The 19,254-nt window shown below is 31.6% G+C and overlaps 1 protein-coding gene across 10 annotated transcripts in view; it reads right to left on the bottom strand.

Moving 5' to 3' along the window:
* The window catches only part of Csnk1g3 (casein kinase 1 gamma 3), a 112,139-nt gene that overhangs the window by 44,914 nt on the left and 47,971 nt on the right, over positions 1–19,254 (bottom strand). For all 10 annotated transcript variants that reach the window (XM_058584204.1, XM_046460116.2, XM_046460115.2 and 7 more), the window contains exons 5-6: positions 13,511–13,659; positions 11,578–11,812 (exon numbers count right to left, since the gene is read on the bottom strand). In XM_058584204.1, coding sequence (XP_058440187.1) covers positions 11,578–11,812; positions 13,511–13,659 — 384 coding nt within the window. The remainder of the gene's footprint in view (positions 1–11,577; positions 11,813–13,510; positions 13,660–19,254) is intronic.

Here is a 19,254-nt window from a genome sequence, read left to right as displayed (position 1 = left end):
TAAAGAGACCAAACTTCAGAGTCATTGGGATACAGGAAGGTATAGAGCTCCAAACCAAAGGAATGAGCAATCTATTCAATGAAATAATACGAGAAAACTTCCCAGACTTGAAGAATGAGACAGAATCCCAAATCCTAGAAGCCTACACGACGCCGAATGTGCAAAATCATAAGAGATCCACACCTAGACACATTATAATGAAGATGCCCAACATACAGAATAAGGAGAGAATTTTAAAAGCTACAAGAGAAAGGAAGCAGATTACAAGCCAATCAGGATAACAGCTGATCTTTCAACACAGACTCTGAGAGCTAGAAGATCCTGGAATAACATATTTCAAACACTGAAAGAAAATGGATTCCAACCAAGAATTGTGTATCCAGCGAAATTAAGCTTCAGGATGGAAGATGAAATTAAAACCTTCCACGATAAACAAAAGTTAAAAGAATTTGCAGCTAGAAAACCATCTCTTCAAAACATCCTCAGCAAAACATTACAGGAAGAGGAAATGGAAAATAACAATGAAAACCAACAGTGGGAGGTAGGACAGTAAAGGGGGGGGGAAATAATCAAAGAGGAAAACAAACCATGTTTAGTAACAGAAATAAACAAATATGGCTGGAAGAACAACCCATATCTCAATAATAACCCTAAATGTTAATGGCTTAAACTCACCAATTAAGAGACACAGGCTAGTAGAATGGATCACAAAACAAGACCCAACAATATGCTGCCTACAGGAGACGCATTTGATAGGAAAAGACATACATAGGCTGAAGGTGAAAGGTTGGGAAAAATCATATCACTCATATGGACTTCGGAAACAACAGACACTTGTATGGCAATATGTAAATCAATGGATGTGTAACTGATGTGATTCTGCAATCTGTATATGGGGTAAAAAATGGGAGTTCATAACCCACTTGAATCAAAGTGTGAAATATGATATATCAAGAACTATGTAATGTTTTGAACAACCAAGAATAAAAAATTAAAAAAAGAAGAAAAGAAAAAGAGGGAACACTTCCAAACTCATTCTATGAGGCCAATATTACCCTGATTCCAAAACCAGACAAAGACACATCAAAGAAAGAAAACTTCAGACCAATATCTCTAATGAACATAGATGCAAAAATTCTCAATACAATCTGGCAAATCGAATATAAAAACATATTAAAAAGATAGGGCATTAAGATCAAGGGGGGTTCATCCCAGGGATGCAAGGTGGGTCCAATGTACAGAAATCAATAAATGTAATTCATCCCCTCAATATACTTAAAGATAAGAATCACATGATCATCTCAATAGATGCATAAAAAGCATTTGAGAAACTATAGCACCCTGTCATGTTCAAAGCACTAGAAAAACTAGGGATAACAGGAATATATCTCAATGTTGTAAAAGCTATCTATGCCAAGTCATTCTAAATGAAGGAAAACTGAAAAGCATTCCCTCTAAAAACTGTAACAAGACAAGGATGCCCTCTTTCACCACTTCTATTTAACATAATTCTTGAAACTGTAGCCAGGGCAATTAGATAGACGAAAGAAATTTAAGGGATATGGATAGGAAAAGAAGAAATCAAGCTATCACTATTTGTTGATGACATGATTCTATACCTAGAGGATCCAAAAACAATTCCACTAGAAAACTTCTAGAACTAATAAATGAATTCACCAAAGTAGCAGATATAAAATCAATACCCATAAATCAAAGGCATTTCTGTACACCAGTGACAAATCCTCCGAAAGAGAAACTAGGAAAATTACCCCTACGATGGCCTCAATAAAAAAATAAAATAAAATACTTGGGAATCAACAAAAGAGGTGAAAGACCTCTGCAATGAAAACTACAGAACGCTAAAGAAATTAAAGAAGACCTTAGAAGATTGAAAGATCTACCTTGCTCTTGGATAGGCAGAATTAATATTGTCAAAATGACCATACTACCAGAAGCACTATAGAGATTTATGCAATTCCAATCAAAATCCCAATGACATTCCTCATAGAAATTGAAAAAACAATCATGAAATTCATCTGGAAAAAAAGAGACCCAGAATAGCTAAAGCAATCCTTATCAAGAAGAGTAAAGCAGGTGGCATCACTATACAAGACCTTAAACTATACTACAGAGCAATAGTAACAAAAATGGCATGTATTGGCACCAAAATAGACATGTAGATGAATAGTAAAGAACAGATAACACAGAGACAATCCCACATAAATACAGTTATCTCATACTAGACAAAGATGCCAAAAAATACATTGGAGAAAAGATAGCCTCTTCAACAAATGGTGCTGGGAAAACTGAAACTCCATATGCAGCAAAATGAAATTAAGCCCCTATCTCTCACCATGCACAATACTCAACTCAAAGTGGATCAAGGACCTAGGAATTAGACCTAAGAGACCTTGTGACTAACAGAAGAAAAAGTAGGCCCAAATCTTCATCATGTTGGATTAAACCCTGACTTCCTTAATAAGACTCCTATTGCACAAGAAATACAACCAAGAATTAATACATGGGATGGATTCCAACTGAAAAGCTTCTTCTCAGCAAAACAAACAATCTGAGATGAAGAGAGAACCTACAGAACGGGAGAAAATTTTTACCACATGCACATCAGATACAGCACTAATCTCTAAGATATATATAAAGAACTCAAAAACTTAACACCAAAAAAACAAATAACCCAATAAATAAATGGGCCAAGGAATAGGACAGACACTTCTTAGAAGATAAAATACAATCGATCAACAAACATGAAAAAATGTTCAACAATTAGAGAAATGCAAATCAAAACTACTCTAATATTTCATATCACTCCATCATAATGTCAGCTATGAAGAAAACAAAAAACAATAAGTGTTGGTGAGAATGTGGGGAAAAGGGCACATTAATACATTGCTGGTGGGAATGCAAATTGGTGCAACCAATCTGGAAAGCAGTATGGAAATTACTTGGAAAGCTTAGAATGGAACCACCATTTGACCCAGCTATCCCAGTCCTTGGTTTATACCTAAAGGACTGAAAAACAGCATAATACAATGATGTAGCCACATGGATGTTTATAGCAGCACATTTCATAATAGCTAAATTGTGGAACCAACCTAGATGCCCTTCAATAGATGAATGGATAAAGAAACTGTGATATATATACACAATGGAATATTACTCAGCATTAAAAGAGAATAAAATCATGGCATTTGCAGGTAAATGGATGGAGTTGGAGAATAGCATGCTAAGTCAAGAAAGCCAATCCCAAAACAAAGACAGAATGTTTTCTCTAATATGTGGATGCTGATCCATAATGGAGGTGGGGGAGGAGCATGGGAGAAATGGAGAAACTCTGGATATGGCAAAGGGGAGGTAGGAGAAGGGAGGAGGCATTGGGGTAGGAAAGATGGTGGAATGAGATGGACATCATTATCTTAAGTACATGTATAAAGATACAAATAGTGTGATTCTATTTGTGTACGACTGGAAAAATGAAAAATTGTACTCTATATGTGTATTATGAGTGGAAATGCATTCTGCTTCCTTTATTACAAATTAGAATAAATAAATAAATTAAAAATAAAATTTAAATAAATAAATTAATTAAAAATAAAATTTAAATAAATAGGACTGGACCTTGGTGTTCATCAATGGATGAACAGATGAAGAAAATGTGGTATATATACACATTTTTATTCAGCCATAAAGAAAAATGAAATTATGTCATTTGCAGGTAAATGGATAGAACTTGAGAAAATGATGTTATGTGAAATAAGCAAACTCAGAAGTTCAAAGGTTACATGTTTTCTCTCATATGTGGAAGCTAAAGATGAGAAAGGAAAAGAAAGGGGTGGGGGCCAAGGGGATTATGAAAATCGAAGGAAGATCAGTATTATAGAGGAAAGGAAGGAAGGAGAGGAGGGTAAGGGGAAATATTGGGGAATGTAATTGGCCAAATTTTATCCTATGTTGTGTGCATGTATAAATATGTACCAACAAATCTCATCATTGTGTACAACTATAATGCACCACTCAAAAAATATGAGGAAAAAGTACAATCTTTAAAAAAATAAATAAGAAAAGAAAAAGAAAGGGCTGGGATATAGTAGTTTTTTGGTAGAATACCCCTTGATTCAATTCCCAGTATCAAGAGAAAAGAAAAGAAAAGGCAATAAAAACAAAAGCTAGTTATTTGAAAACTTCAATAAAATTATTAACCCTCTTACTAGGTGAAAAGAAAAAAGCAAAAATTACCAATAACAGGAGCAAAAGACAGAGCATCAGAGAAGATTCTACAGATATTAATAGAATGATAAAGAATATTATGAACCAACATTATGCCAATATATTCAACAACTGAGATAAACAAATACTTTGAAAGCTATAAATTACCAAAACTGCATCAAGAAAAAAATGTGACTAGCTATCAATTAACAAAATATGGTTTATAATTCAAAACTTTCTCAAAGATTAAGACCCAGATAACATCATACCTTCAAAGTAATATGTAGGTATAAATTTATTAATATATATAATATATGTAGAATATAGCTTATGTATCCTATAAGTATATATACACACATATTTATATAGGATGGATATATATTACATCCTATAGTATGTATATACATACATATAAAATTTCCCAACTATGAAGATTTTTAAGTTATATCATATGTATGATACATATAACATCATATATGACTAAGGTATGTGTTTTTAAATTTATATGATATAACTGAAAAGTCCTAAAAAATATATACAAGCATATTGTGCTCTCCAGCAAGATTCTTTGTTAAGAAAAGGAACTCAGTATAAAATGCAATTCCTCTTTGAATTCCATCCAAGATAGACTTTAGTTACCAGAGTTGCCAACAAGGCCTGATAATAAGGTGACCTGGCCACTTTAGTCATATCAAAGAATAGTATTAGTCTTATAACCTTCAAGGCATTTAAAATTTTAAGCCGTAAATATAAGCTAGTAAAGTAAACCTACTACTGAAATTCATTCCAAAACATTCTTTAACATCATAATCCCTTTCTTTGTGTTCTTTCATCAACTAACATATCTGAAAATAAATTTCAGTAGGTAATAAGGAATAGAGGTGGTAGGAAAGCTTTCTCTTTGAAACACAGTAACTAAAAAATACCCCCTCAGGTCTCCTACATGAAAAAGATCTCTCAAAGGTAATCTGGCCCTTATTAAACTCTGTTCACATTTTTTTTAAATTGCTTAACTGAAAAGTCCTGTTTGAAGATGGATGTTTTCATCAAAGCCAAGAATCATTATAGGGACTCTTGCTATAAGCAGCAGGTAAAGAAATAAAAAAGAGACAATTTGCTTTATAATAGGTATAATTTAAAAGTCTTTTCATAGGTTCAATTTTAAAGTAATATAGAAAGCCAATTAAAATTTTGCTCTTTAAAAATATGTGTACCACATAAACATAACCAACACATATGGGCTTAATATATGTCCGTGCTTCAATATCTGATCTTTTCAAATTATAACTTCACTGAAAGTAGATGTTGGTAATCCTAAGTAAGAAGAAAAAAATCAGTAAATGTCTAATATATACTTAATAAATGAAGTACAGGGTTTTAGCCTACCAGTGTGGGCTTTTTTTAATTTCAGAAAGCAAAGTCAAGTCCAACAATCAAGCAAATGTTTACTGCAAACCTTTTGCAGTGATTTTCTTTTTAAAAATTCTATTTTCACAGCTCAACTTAATTTTTCTCTTTTTAAATCTGATTTCATTTCTCAATTGCTTATAACGTTCCATTTCAATTGAAATTTTAATTCAATATTCAACAGAATAATATTCCTTTTTTCATAAACTTAAATGTATCTCTGTCAAAAAAAAATACACCAAATGCCTCACTTATAAGCTGGAAAATTTCTACTATACACATTATACTTGCTAAAAAAAACTTATTTCTACCAATATACAAACAATGAAGCTGAAAGACAACAAAAATTTCTCTTTGAAGGAAATATAAGTCATTACTATATAAAAATTACTATATGCAAGTAAAGCTTTCACTTATATTTCTAAAATTTATTAAAATTATTTTCCCTGGACCCAGAAATACATCTTCTGTAAGATTCACTAGGCTTACATTTTTCAAAATAACTCAATAAAGATGAGTTTTTAAAAATATGAGAATATAAATGTAAAAGGGAAAAGAAAAAATTAATTCAAAACAACATGCAGCAAACATCTCACTAATCCAAACACCTAATGTAGCAATATCAAAACAATTTAAAAATAAGAGTTGTCTCAGCAACTGAATCCAGTACATGCATTCACTTAATTCTTAAAGAAGTTCTTTCTTGACATTTATTTTATTAATTTAGATATAATTTCAGTAAGCAGGGCTACCAGGTTAAAAGAAGCATATCAAAAGAGAAATACATATTGCTGCCAGAAGTAGGTATATGTACATATTATAAAAAAGTACAAGAAAATATAGTGGAAGACAGAAAAAAAAACCTCACCAAAAAAAATTTATGTTACAAAATACAAATAACATTTTCTCTAAATTTATTTAGATAAAAATATATATCCGAATATTCTTCAACAGATTTCAAATTATTAATATATAAAACAGCAATCATGCAAAAATTGTTTATCCTGAAATAACAATAAAATATCATTTATGTTTATCATACTTTGTTTAAAAGAGCAAGGAATCATGCAGTACATTTTTAAACTATTAAAATATAATTGTAAATGTAAATGTGTTTCTATGCTGTTAAAACCCTTGCAGCATACAGAACAGGTCTCAGGAATTTGGACAATTCACCTAGAAATTAAATTAAATTAATTACATCACAAAATGAAGTATGGAAATAAGATGCTTTTATAACAGCATAATTCTGTGATTCCTCTCCCCTACTCAGAAGGTTGAAATATATTCTTCTATAGAATACAAACTTTTCTTACTAATATTTACAAAGCAGCTTCTAACTTACTCCTCAAATCATACTCTTAACTCTTGATTAATCAACAATACTTTAAAAAATAAAAGATTTGAATTTCATTTCAAGACCTCTTACCAAAGAGAAATGTATGTATACAGTATTTGCTTAATCTCAAATGACTTTAACAAAAGATATAAAAGGGAGAGAAAGAATTATCCAAAGAAAGATTATAAAGTGAAGTTCAAAGCAGTTTTTAAAAAGATGTCTTTAAAAAGGTATCCAAAAGGAGACATCACACAAAACACAAAAACAGTTCAATGTGATAATATTTTTTTAAAAAGCTTTCATATGTAGACTATGGGAAATCCACATATAGTCTTAGACAGTGACTTAACCAATGATGAACGCATATATAAACATGAATCACACATCTGCCTTCTGAACATAAATTGCCTCCTTAAGATCAATAGATACAAGAAAAAGATAATAAATCCTACAATGCAATTTTATTCTATTTTTCCATATTAGGAACATCTTTTCCCTATTTAAATATGATACTGCATCAATATTCAAGAAGGAAAAATAGTTATTAACCCATATAATGTTCCTGTGACCAAATTCTTTATTTTGAAAAGTTCATGAAAGCAAAGAAGTGCCCTAAAATGTATGAATGAATGAATGAGGTTTTAAAAGTAATCACCAAAGCCCAGACAAAGCAGGAAAGGCAGAAGTTAGAGATGCACAAAGTAAAATCATATTTTCTCTGTTCCTTTTTCTTTTTAATGACTGCTCTCAATGCAATATATTCAAAATTTTAAAATACCACAAAATATTCCATATGACAGGAACCTCAAACTTATAGTATGCTTTAACTCTTCAGCACCTAAACTCACACCACTTTACCTTACTCTTCATTTATTTTCAAAAGGAATTCATGTAATCTAGCAAACATTTTTCTCTATTAATATTACCCATTTCCTCCATCTACACAGAAACTGAGAAGCAAGACTTTTATAAGAGAGGAAAAGTAAATATCAAAGCTTTTGTTGTTTGTAATACTTGCCAAAGAAATCATTTTTTTTGTTTTCTTCCTGAAAGAGGAGCAAAGAAAGATTATTGCATCAGTTAGATGCCATTTCCCAAGCTCCGAAGGCTTTTACCAACAAGGACAAACAAATCAGACTGGCTTTGCCATTTCTACAAATAGAATGGTATTACACTTACCATTGTTCAGATAAAGAACATTAGGCCATAAGGAAGTTGTGACTTCATGTCTCACAATAAAACAGTGGCGAACCTTTGTTACTTGCTATAAAATAGTCTGTTAACAACTTCCATGAAATGAAAATTTCTCAGACACTGCACACACAAATAAAGGTGTGCCTGATTTTAATAGAAGGCACAATCCTGAAATTTATATGTCTACCCAACTATATTTTAAATCTACCAGGAAAGTTTGCTATTAAAAGGTACTCACCAAAAATATCATCTGAATAAAAATTATGTTTATAATTTTAGGTGTTTAAAACTTACTTTTTATGAAGAAAGACAAATTTAATTTTTCAGGCATTTCAAAGAAAAAATATCATGAGCCTACTATCAGGCAGACTGTCAGGAAAGATGTTTTTTAGAACAAAGACATGTATGCAGTATATAGTTAAGTGATCATAGGGAGGATGGTTAGAGATGCTAAGATAAGAAATTAGAAGCTGGATTAGATGACTACTAAAAGTCCTGTCAAATCTGCTTTTATATTGTAAGGCATTTTTGAACAATGATTATGGATACATACTGACTGGTTTATTGGAAGAAATATTCACAATGCCTATACTTGACAAGACTTCTATCTAGAATATACAAAGATTCCTATCACGCTTATATTTGACAAAGGACTTGTAAACATATAAGGAACTCCTATAAATCAACAACAAAATGATAAACAAAAGATATATCCAAAAAATTCAAAATAGATATACAAATGGCCAATAAACACAAGAAACAGAGCTCCAAAACATTAAACATGGGGAAATAAAATAGCAAACATCCATTGGTGCTTAAATGAGAAAGACTAACTGCCAAATGCTATAAAAAACGGGAAGCACTCTCATTCGCTGCTGGTGAAAATATAGGGATCTTATTGAGTTTCCTTTTTCTTTTTTTTTTTAAACATTCTATTTTTTAATATTTTATTTTTTTACATGATGTTGAGCATGAAACCCAGTGCCTCACATGTTCTAAACAAGCACTCTACCAATGAGCCACAACCCTAGCCCCTGAGTTTCTTTTAAACCTAAACCACATTTATCATACCATCCAACAGTTCTAACAGAACATATGCCCACAAAAAGATCGGCAAGAATGCCTAAAATTTTACTCATAATAGTCATAAAACTGTTAATAATCCAACTATCTATCAATATTAGAATGGATGTAGTATGTTCCTGCCATCGACTACTACTCAGCATTAAAATGAACAAACTACTGATACTTAGAAAAATATGAATCTCACAAAGATTATACTGAGCAAGAAGCCAAATGATTCCAATTACATGACATAATAGAATCAGCAAAACTAATTTATGGTGAGAGAAATCAGATCAGTGGTTGCTTCTGGAGAAGGCAGGGATTGAAAAGAAATAAGAAGGAAGTCTTCAGGGTGATGATAATGTTCTAAATCTTGATAGGGCTGGGGGTTACATGGCATATATTTTCATCAGTACTCTCAAATTATACACTCAGACATTGTGTACTGTACTCCATATAAATTTTACTTCAATTTTAAGAAGCACTCTTCAAGAATTACAAATGTTATAGTCCTAGTAAACTTGCTTTACAAAGTTGTATCATTTGGCAATTTGAAGCTACTTTCTGAGTATAGTAGGCCTCTAAAAATGAGTGAATGAGTCTGTTAACAAAGGAAAATACAAATACAGAAAAGGAAAAAGAATTATAAACATGATTGGGTAAAAATACTTTATTGTGATAAATTAAAATCAGAAGTATCAGTATAAACTTGACATTTTTAATAGGTATTAAAATATATATATGTAGGCATATTTGTGTATATGTGTATGTACATGTACACATATACACACAATATTTCTTAGTTCTGCTTCAAAAAGAGCCTATCAGCAAAAACAAACCATAGCAATGAGCATATCCAGGAGACAAATTTTGGTTTCTAAATACTACCATTATTCAATAAAAGGAACTAGAACTTCTTAGAGAAATGGTTCATGATGAGATTAGAGCAGAGAAACCACAAGATGAATCTGGAAGTATTTTTTGCAACCAGAAAGTAAGGAAATGCTCAAATAATCATGAGAACATGACAAGAGGAACCAGCTTTAAGGAGCAACCAGTGGCCAAATCTGAGACTCTAAGCATCAAAATAAATAATGATCATAATGCATTTGACACATAACACATTAAATAAGAACTCATAAGTCCATACAGATATAAATCAATAAATGAGGGAAAAGGAAAAGTTTGTACTTATATTCAAATGTCAACTATTAAATATGCAAGGAATGACAGAAAATTAACAATACATACTAAGTGTGGGTAGAAGTTGGGGACTGGGGTTATGGCTCAGTGATAGAGCACTCCCTAGCATGGGAGAGGCACTGGGTTTGATCCTCAGCACCACATAAAAAGATAAATAAATAAAGGTATGTGTCCATCTACAATTAAAAATATTTTTTAAAGTTTGATAAAGAACATATTTACATAATCTCAAAGGTTTATTTGAAAATAGTGTTTAATTACAAAGTGAAAATAAGAAGCTTTTAGTGGATAAGCTCATCAGATACCACCCTAAGGAAGTGATCAAAGCTACTTAGAACTAGTTGCATTATGATTAGATCCTGAGCCCCAACTTGATACACTGAGAGCACATCACTTCTGTATTTGTAATAAAAGTGCATACCAAAACCTAATTATAGAGAAAAACAGACCCAAATTGAGAGCATTCTAAAATAGCCTGCGTTCCTCAAAAATAACTTGAAGAAAGTCCAAGGAATTCTCCAGCTGAAAAGACTGGTGATATAACAAATTATTTAATTATGATATTAGATACTACACCAGGAAAAAGAAAAACTACAAAAACAGTGAAATGTTAGTAATAATTTTTACTCTTCTTACAAATAAGAAATTCCCTTAAAAAGTTTAAGAACTTAGCAGAAGTCATATAATTAGGATATAGTTAAGCCAGCATTAGAAGCCAGTTCTGCCCCCTCTAGAGGATATGCTTGCTGCTTCCCTGGCTAGCCATATAGAAAAGCTACAGTCTTAATAAAAAATTTCATATGCAACAAATTCAATTAAAAGTAGGCATTTACTCATATTCTTTAATAGCATAATCATATGTATATATGTAGACCCCTAACTGTATCCAAGTTGAACATCTCAAGTTACAGGGTGGAAAAGAGATAAAATGAATGTAACGAAATCTGTCATTCATTTACTCTATGGCACTTATTTTAAAAGTATTATTACAATATAAATGAAAGTAAACTCTAATTGTACATGATAAGTGAAAATCACAATACAAACTGTGGTAAATAGCAAAGAAAGAAACCATAATAACAAACATAAATATATTGTGAGCATAGCTGCTGAATTCAAACATCCATACTTACTAAAGGTACACATACCTTTTCCTAAATGTGTGTTTATGCTCATATATCTAGCTGTTCCTGTAAGGCTCTTGTGTTCTCTGTAGGGTATATGTTTCTTTGTCTCTGGATCAATGTATTCCTTTGCCAAACCAAAATCTATTATATGAATAACTTGCTGGGTTTTGTTTCCTGGTCGTCCTATTAAGAAGTTCTCAGGTTTTACATCTCTGTATATCAAGTTCTTTGAATGAACATATTCCATGCGAGAAATCTGGGTTAAAGAAATAAAGAAGAGGAATTTTATTTTAGGTTTTGATTAACATAAGAAAAAACGATAGAGATAGAGGCAAGAGAGAATAATCACAATGAAAACAACAAAAAATAAATTATTTCAACACTTTAAAAGCAAGATATGTCTATAATTACTCAAATGTACATATATATAACCAATTATGATTTTAAATGTTTGCCCTTACTATTATGGTCACTGATGAATGAAAGTGTTCAAATTTTATGAATTCTTTTCATATCAGCAAGTTTGACTCAATCAACATTAACAGAGGATACTGTCTCATAAAATCAAAAAGCTTTACTGATTTAAAAAAAAAAAAAAAAAAAAGAACTCAGAAGTATTAACAGACATACCCCTAAGGCTGCACTATTCTTCCTCAGTTCAATAAAAGGGCAACTTTTGTTTTTTTCCTGGTACTGAAGAACACACCCAGGGTCACTCTCCCACTGAGCTACTCTCCCAGCCATTTTTATTTTTTGAGACAGGGTCTTCTAAATTTTCCCAGGCTGACCCTGAACTTTCAATCCTCCCACCTCAACCTCCCAAGCATCTGGAATTATAGGCATCTGGCTATAATAATCAAGCAACTTTTATAATTATACTGAAGAAATGCAAGTGTTTAAATTGTTCAATTAAAAACAACAATAAAGTCAAGCAACATTCAGTATTTCTTTTATATAACATTTATATAACGTTTTTATTTTCCTAGGTATTAAACACTGAAAAATAAAATCTTGAAACTAGAAAATTTTGGAATCCAAATCTAATAATATATTACATTTATATGAACTGTTTTATAGACCCTCAAATAATATTTAATATACAAACTATCACAAAATAAGACACTACAAATAAGAAAATTTAAAAATCTTTCATTTAATAAGGATCATGGTTAACAATGCAATGCAAATATACAGTCATACAGCCCATTCTAGTTTGTTTATTACTTTGGATTGTATAAGATATAATATTCCAAGATCCAAGCGTTTCATTAACAATACATATGAGCATATTCCAGGTCATAAACATTCTTTTAGTACATGCTTTAACTGCATATTATTTATGGCTATTAACAATTTACCCAACTTATCTTGTTAATTTTGCACATTTGTGTTGTTCCCATTTTTTAGTACCAATCTTTGCACATCAAACTTTAAATACATCTGAACATTTCCATATGATAAATTTGTAGAAGTAGAACTAATAAGTCAAACAAAAAACAATTTTAAGACTATTACAGCATACTAATATTGGCATTTATTTCAAAACTGTCTCAATATCATCCTCTGAATTGTTTTCCCATACATTCCCTGAAATTTAAATAATCAGTAAGACACTCAATAATTTATTTCTTATTAATTCATTAAAATTTATTACCAAAAATCCATGTTTCTGAGGGTACTATTTCAGTATTCACCTTAAACAAGAAAGAGTACCAGAAACAACTAACAAAGTAAGCATTCTGTTCTTAAAGATACCAATTTTCATACAAATAAATGCACTTGACAGTTATAGCCATTCTAGAAAGGCCATATGAAAGTAGAAACATTTGTGTTAAGTGAATCAAATGCTCTCAAAATAATGTCACAAAACTTTAATTTAAATTTTCATTTAAAATTTGTAACTAACAAAACACATAACTTTTCAAACAACTCCAAAACACCCTGCTTTACTTACCAGTTGTATAGCTATCATGAGAACTGTTTTAAGAGAAAAAGTTCTGTCACACAAGTCAAACAAGTCTTCCAAACTAGGTCCCAGCAGTTCCAGCACCATAGCATTGTATTTACCACAAGGGCCAAAATAGTAAACTTGAGGTATACCATCTACAGGAAAAGAAAAGTCATTTAATAATTTCATTATCTTAACTATTAAGCCTTTCTTCCTAGGAAATCAATAAACAATTTTTTTAATTTTATACTTTCAAGAACTACAGCAGTATCTTTACTTTTTCCAGATATTCAGTAAACTTTTCCTGACTGAACTTCTACACCCTTCCTATACCTTCTCTTTCAGTGTTCACATTGAAAATTATTGAATGACATTATAAATAATACTTATTGCATTACTGAATGACATTATAAATAATACTTTATTGTCTGTCTCTCCATCATCTCATACATTAGGCTTTCCTAGCTTTATATTTCCATGGCCTAGCTTTATATTTCCATGGCCTAGAGAATGCTCAGAACATAGGAAAAAATCCATTTTTATTGAACAAGGGAGTCACTACTGTCTTTAATAACCGTGTGACAGACAGACTGCTAAAATGACCCACCAGATTCCCAACATCTGGTGTACAAGTACTCTTCCTTTGAATGTGGCATGATTTCTAGGATTTCACTCTAATATTCTAGCTAGGTTAAGTTTGCTTATTTATATACATAGACACACACAATCACACACACACACACACACACACACACACACAACACGAATAAAATTAATGTCCCTATCAGTTGACATTCGTCAATCAAAAGGCAGAGTATCTTGATAAGTCTGGCCTAATCAGGTTAATCCTTTAAAAAGCTCTAGAATCATAGATATTAAAAGGAGCAAAGAGAGGCTCTCCTGATGGCCTTAAGAAAGTAAACCACTCTGGTTGGCCTTAAAAAAGCAAACCATATTGTTGTGGAAAGAGTCATATGCCAGGGAAAAGCCTCTAGCAACTGAGGGCCTTGATCCTATAGCAATGAGAAGCCAAATTCTAGCAAAAACCATCAAGCTTCTTAGAATGTTGTTTGAAAGAAAAATTACACAACATATTTCACATTTCTACACCTTTGTCTTTACTTCTAAGTAAATCTGTATAAGTTTTGATGAGGGGTAAATGAACCTATTTCTTTTACACACATATCAAGGACATGCTTGTGGCTGAAGTGAATTGATAATGTTGTGCAAAGGATAGTTGTCACCAACTCATTTCTTTATGGTCCATAATGAAATAAACATTTTTGTATATGATTAATTCTGTAAAAAGATGCATGTTCAAAAGATCTATGATATAGAGATATCTAAGATGTCTTGTAATCTTAATCTAATATACTTTAGATATCTTAATTTTTTTTTCTTAAGGAAAACATTTAGTATAGTGCAGAAAAATCCTTCATGATATTTTCATGAAAGGTTACATAACTTTTCAAACCTAAACATAAAATTTGTTATAGAAAATTCTTTAAACCAAACATTTTAATCTAGGACTTCAATTTGATTTGTTCCTTCAATCTAGTTTTTGTGGCCCTTAGAAACATATACAAAAAAAATCCACTGCTAATATAGCAATAAAAATATTTTGGGTTAAAAAAAAATCAAACTAATAGGCTTAGAACTGAGTTCCATATCAGATCATAGGCCACGCTCTCACCTTAAACTGACAATCCAGCTAGGCCATGCCTGGACTCCTGACCCATGAAAATTGTGATATAAAAAAGTCCCTTGTTTTAAGATACTGAGTTAGTAATAATTCATTGTGCAGCCATACAAAATAACACACACTCCAAACATAAAGCCTAAATGCCCAGAATTCACCTGTATTTTAAGAGCAGATTTCCAATAATCTAACATATAGCAAGTAATCAATTTACCTTAACAATTCATTTATCTATTTATTTATCACAAGAAAAATGAAGTTCCTCTACCACAAATGTCTGAAAAAATTTCAAATAATTTTTTTCCAGTAACTTTAAAAGGGAGAAAAATCTTTCTAAAATATAATTTCTAAAACTTCCCTTTCTTTTTAATAAGAAATTTGGGAAACATGGATAAATTCTTGTTGATGACCTATCATTTTGAATATAAATTATTGCAGCACCAGAATAGAACACACCAAAATAGAAACCAGGACAACTAGGTTCTTAGTCTAGCCTGATGTTCTCCAACTCAGCTGTGTGCCACTCAGCCTCTCAAGTTGGCCTGTAGTGGTAGTCTGGATAAGACTAGTATATTTCAATGCGAACATGAGTTAGGCAGCACAACATCTGGGGGCTAGAAAGAGAGACAATATTGCACAGCAGGGATAGAGGAAACAAGTTCAAGCTATACACATAATCCCCTCTTCAGAAACTGAAACACTGATATGTTCCCATGTGTATTTGTCAATACCTCTGCAAACACACAAACACATTTACACACATACACATACACATGCACACACACAAATCCCATACTTTGTCCCATTTCCCCTTAGCACCTGGAACCACAATCTTAGTATAAGCCACTCCTACAATACCCAGTCTCATCATATGTGTCAAATCCACCCCTCAAGTGTGAAAATGCACAGAAAAGTTTCAGAAATAGAGAGAGGCTCACTAAAGTTTATTCCAATTCTGATAGCTTATTTTTACTATGTATATACATTAAGAGCTGAAACTCATAATTAAAACTTATAAACGGCACTCAACTACTAGAACTTTTCAACAGCTCTTAGCTATCAAGCCTTTAAAATTCTTTCCACAATGCTTTTTCTCCCCCTCCATGCCACTGGAAGTTATCAGTTTTTATGCTGTCAATTTAACAACCTCTAATAACTCATTTCCACTCTTTAGTTTGTTGCTTCTGATCTGCAGGTACAAGGAAACAAGATTATCAAAGCTTGCTTCAATTATATGTAGAATTTAAAATTAACAGGTTTTGAAGTTCTTTCATGAAAGGACTGTCATAGGACTTCTCTAATTCCTTCTGAGTCACCACTTATTTCCTAAAAAAGTGATTGAGAAATGATCTCTGAATAAGGTAACTACAGACTTTTAGTTTATTAAATGACTGAATTTTTTTCAAGTGTTTTTAAAGATTCAAAAAAAAAAAAAAAAAAGGAAAACCACTTAGAGATCTCACTATTTTAATTCAATGGTGCTTTAAATAAAAAGTACAGGGGGCCACTATTTGGAGGTCAGACTCCTGCAACAGACCCCAAATGAATTTACTAAAAGTCAAAATGGAGTCACCTGTGCTAAAGTTCAACATCACTAAAGGAAATCAAGCTATTTATCTGAACTTTTAAGAAACCAGGAAAAATGAGAGAGAACAACCAAATGTCTCAAAGGCTAGTTTCAATCATCATGATAATGATAATGAAGTTCCCTCTGCTTTAATCCTTACAAAAAAGCAGCAGCATAAAGTAACCTCAGGGTTTTTGTTTTGCTCTAGGGATTGAACACAGGGTTTGGCATGTTAACAGGCAAGCACTCTACCACTAAGCAACATCCCCAGACCTTTTTAAAATTTTATTTTGAGACAGGGTCTCCCCAAATGGTCCATGTGTGGCATAAAATTCACGATCCTCCTTCCACAGCTTCCAACCTGCAGAGTAGCTAGGATTACAGGTGTATGCCACTGCACCTGGCTCAGTAATCTGGTGTTAACCAGTTATGTTTCTATTGTTCTGTCTTTCTGTCCCCAAAGCCCTACAAAAAATAAATAAATAAATAACTTCGAAATGACCAATCTACTTTTTGTCCTTTGTTTCTGCTTTTTTTCAGCCCTTCTCTTCTATAAAACCCAACTCTTCTGCTCAGCTCTTCAGAACACTTTATTCTGTTTTAAGGAAAGTATTGCAGGACTCTGGAATCAAAAATAAAGCCAATTAAGTAAGATCTTTACACTATCCTGCTGTGTATCCTGTGTCCCCTGACAAGTGCATAAAACAAATAAAAAGTATGCTTGAGAATGAACAAAGAGGGTTGGGGATGTAGCTTAGAGGTAGAACACTTGCCTAATAAATGCAAAGCCCTGGTTTCACTCTCCAGGACCTAAAAGAAAAAAATAAAAGAGGATGGACAAAGAGACCCTATTACTTCAAGGAAGATGTCAACAAAATTATTTGTTACCAACAATAGCTAATAATATTCAAGCTTTCAAGCAATAATTAGAGTTGTGCAAAATTTTTATCTGCCAAGGTAGCTTTGACAGCTTCCCAACTTACAAATTTGTTCTGATGAAACTGTAATGATATTAACTATTTTGATTTAAGTAATAAAACATCAATATTTGAAATATATGCATAACTCAGTGAACCAGTATCTTCCAAAAGACAATGCACATAAGTTACATGCATGGATAAGTGGTCCAAAGTACAATGGATTTTAATATAAGTAGAAAAATTTTTTTGATAAGGCTTCTCACTCTACATTATAACTCACTTGTAAGAAACTCCTATTTTCAAGTTTTGGTATAGTACCAAACAGTATACATAATTTAAAGACTTATTAATCAAGGTCGAAAAATCATGGGTTGAAGTGTTGGTGAGAATATGAATTAGATTTGAAGGGAAATTATCCTTTGCTTTTCAAAGTAAGCAAAAGTATGCACACAATGATTTTCAAGCTGTATTGTTCCTTGGAGTTGAAAAAAAGAACTGGCAATTACCTAAATATCCACCAATGCTAGACTAATTATATAAATGAATTATGCTAAACCCATCCTGTGGAATACAATTTTAACTGTCTTCAGAGATAACTGTGAAGAACAAACTGCTGCTATTTACATCTTATAATACTACTGATTAAATGTGTTATTCAAAATACAATCAGGTATTACTTTTTAAATAAGATTTTAATGTTATGTGTGTAAGTGTGTGTGTGTAAGTGTGTGTGTATAAACTCATCAAGCCTCAGCAATTTAGTGAGGCTTTCAGTAACAGTGAGACCCTGTCTTCAAAGAAATGAAAAGAACTAGGGATGCAGCTCAATGGTAAAGTACCCCTGGGTTAAATCCTCAAGATAAATAAATAAATAATAAGATAAAAATTTAAAAATCCTGAGACCCAAATTTTTGAGAACTGTTGTCCTAGCTGTAAGTGCAGATATGAACAAATAGGTACAGTGAGTTATAGACTTGGCAAGAATCCTTTTGTTAAAATAATACAATACCTACACGTAGCTATAAAATTTTACCAATTACCCCAAATAAAAGAAATCAAGTCTCCTTACTGGAGAAATAAGCAACATCATTTCTGTGAAAATTCTATTTATACATTTAGAAATTATTCTAAAATTCAAAGATAAAAAATTACACCACTTACAAACAAGTAAAAGTGTAATTCTCCAAAAATTAAAAAGAATTTAGTTTATTATCTTTTGGGGACTAAATAATTATGGAAAAAATGACTATTATTCTTATACAACTCCAATGCACAATGTTATAAGCCTTTTTTTCTTGCAACATGCAAAAGTACATTTAATGCAAAAATAAATATGAAATTACCATATTTTTCATGGTTTTATACATTCTATCTTTTTAATATTGTATTAAAATTTTTTAAATATTTCAGTATTTAAGAAAAGTTAAGTCCCTCATTACAATTTAGATACCCTGTTAAAAAGCATGGTTTATTTTTTTAAGATTCTTCTTGGTAAATTACTGAAAAATATAACACCTACCATACAACACACATTATAGTCTTAATGACTATATCATATAAACCA

The sequence above is a fragment of the Marmota monax genome, unplaced genomic scaffold (genome assembly GCF_021218885.2).
Source record: "Marmota monax isolate L192 unplaced genomic scaffold, Marmota_monax_Labrador192_F-V1.1 WCK01_AAM20220418_F8-fsc00006, whole genome shotgun sequence".
Classification (NCBI taxonomy): Eukaryota; Metazoa; Chordata; class Mammalia; order Rodentia; family Sciuridae; genus Marmota; species Marmota monax.
The sequence above is the reverse complement of the archived record's forward strand: the minus strand, read 5'-3'. Positions and strand labels throughout refer to the sequence as shown.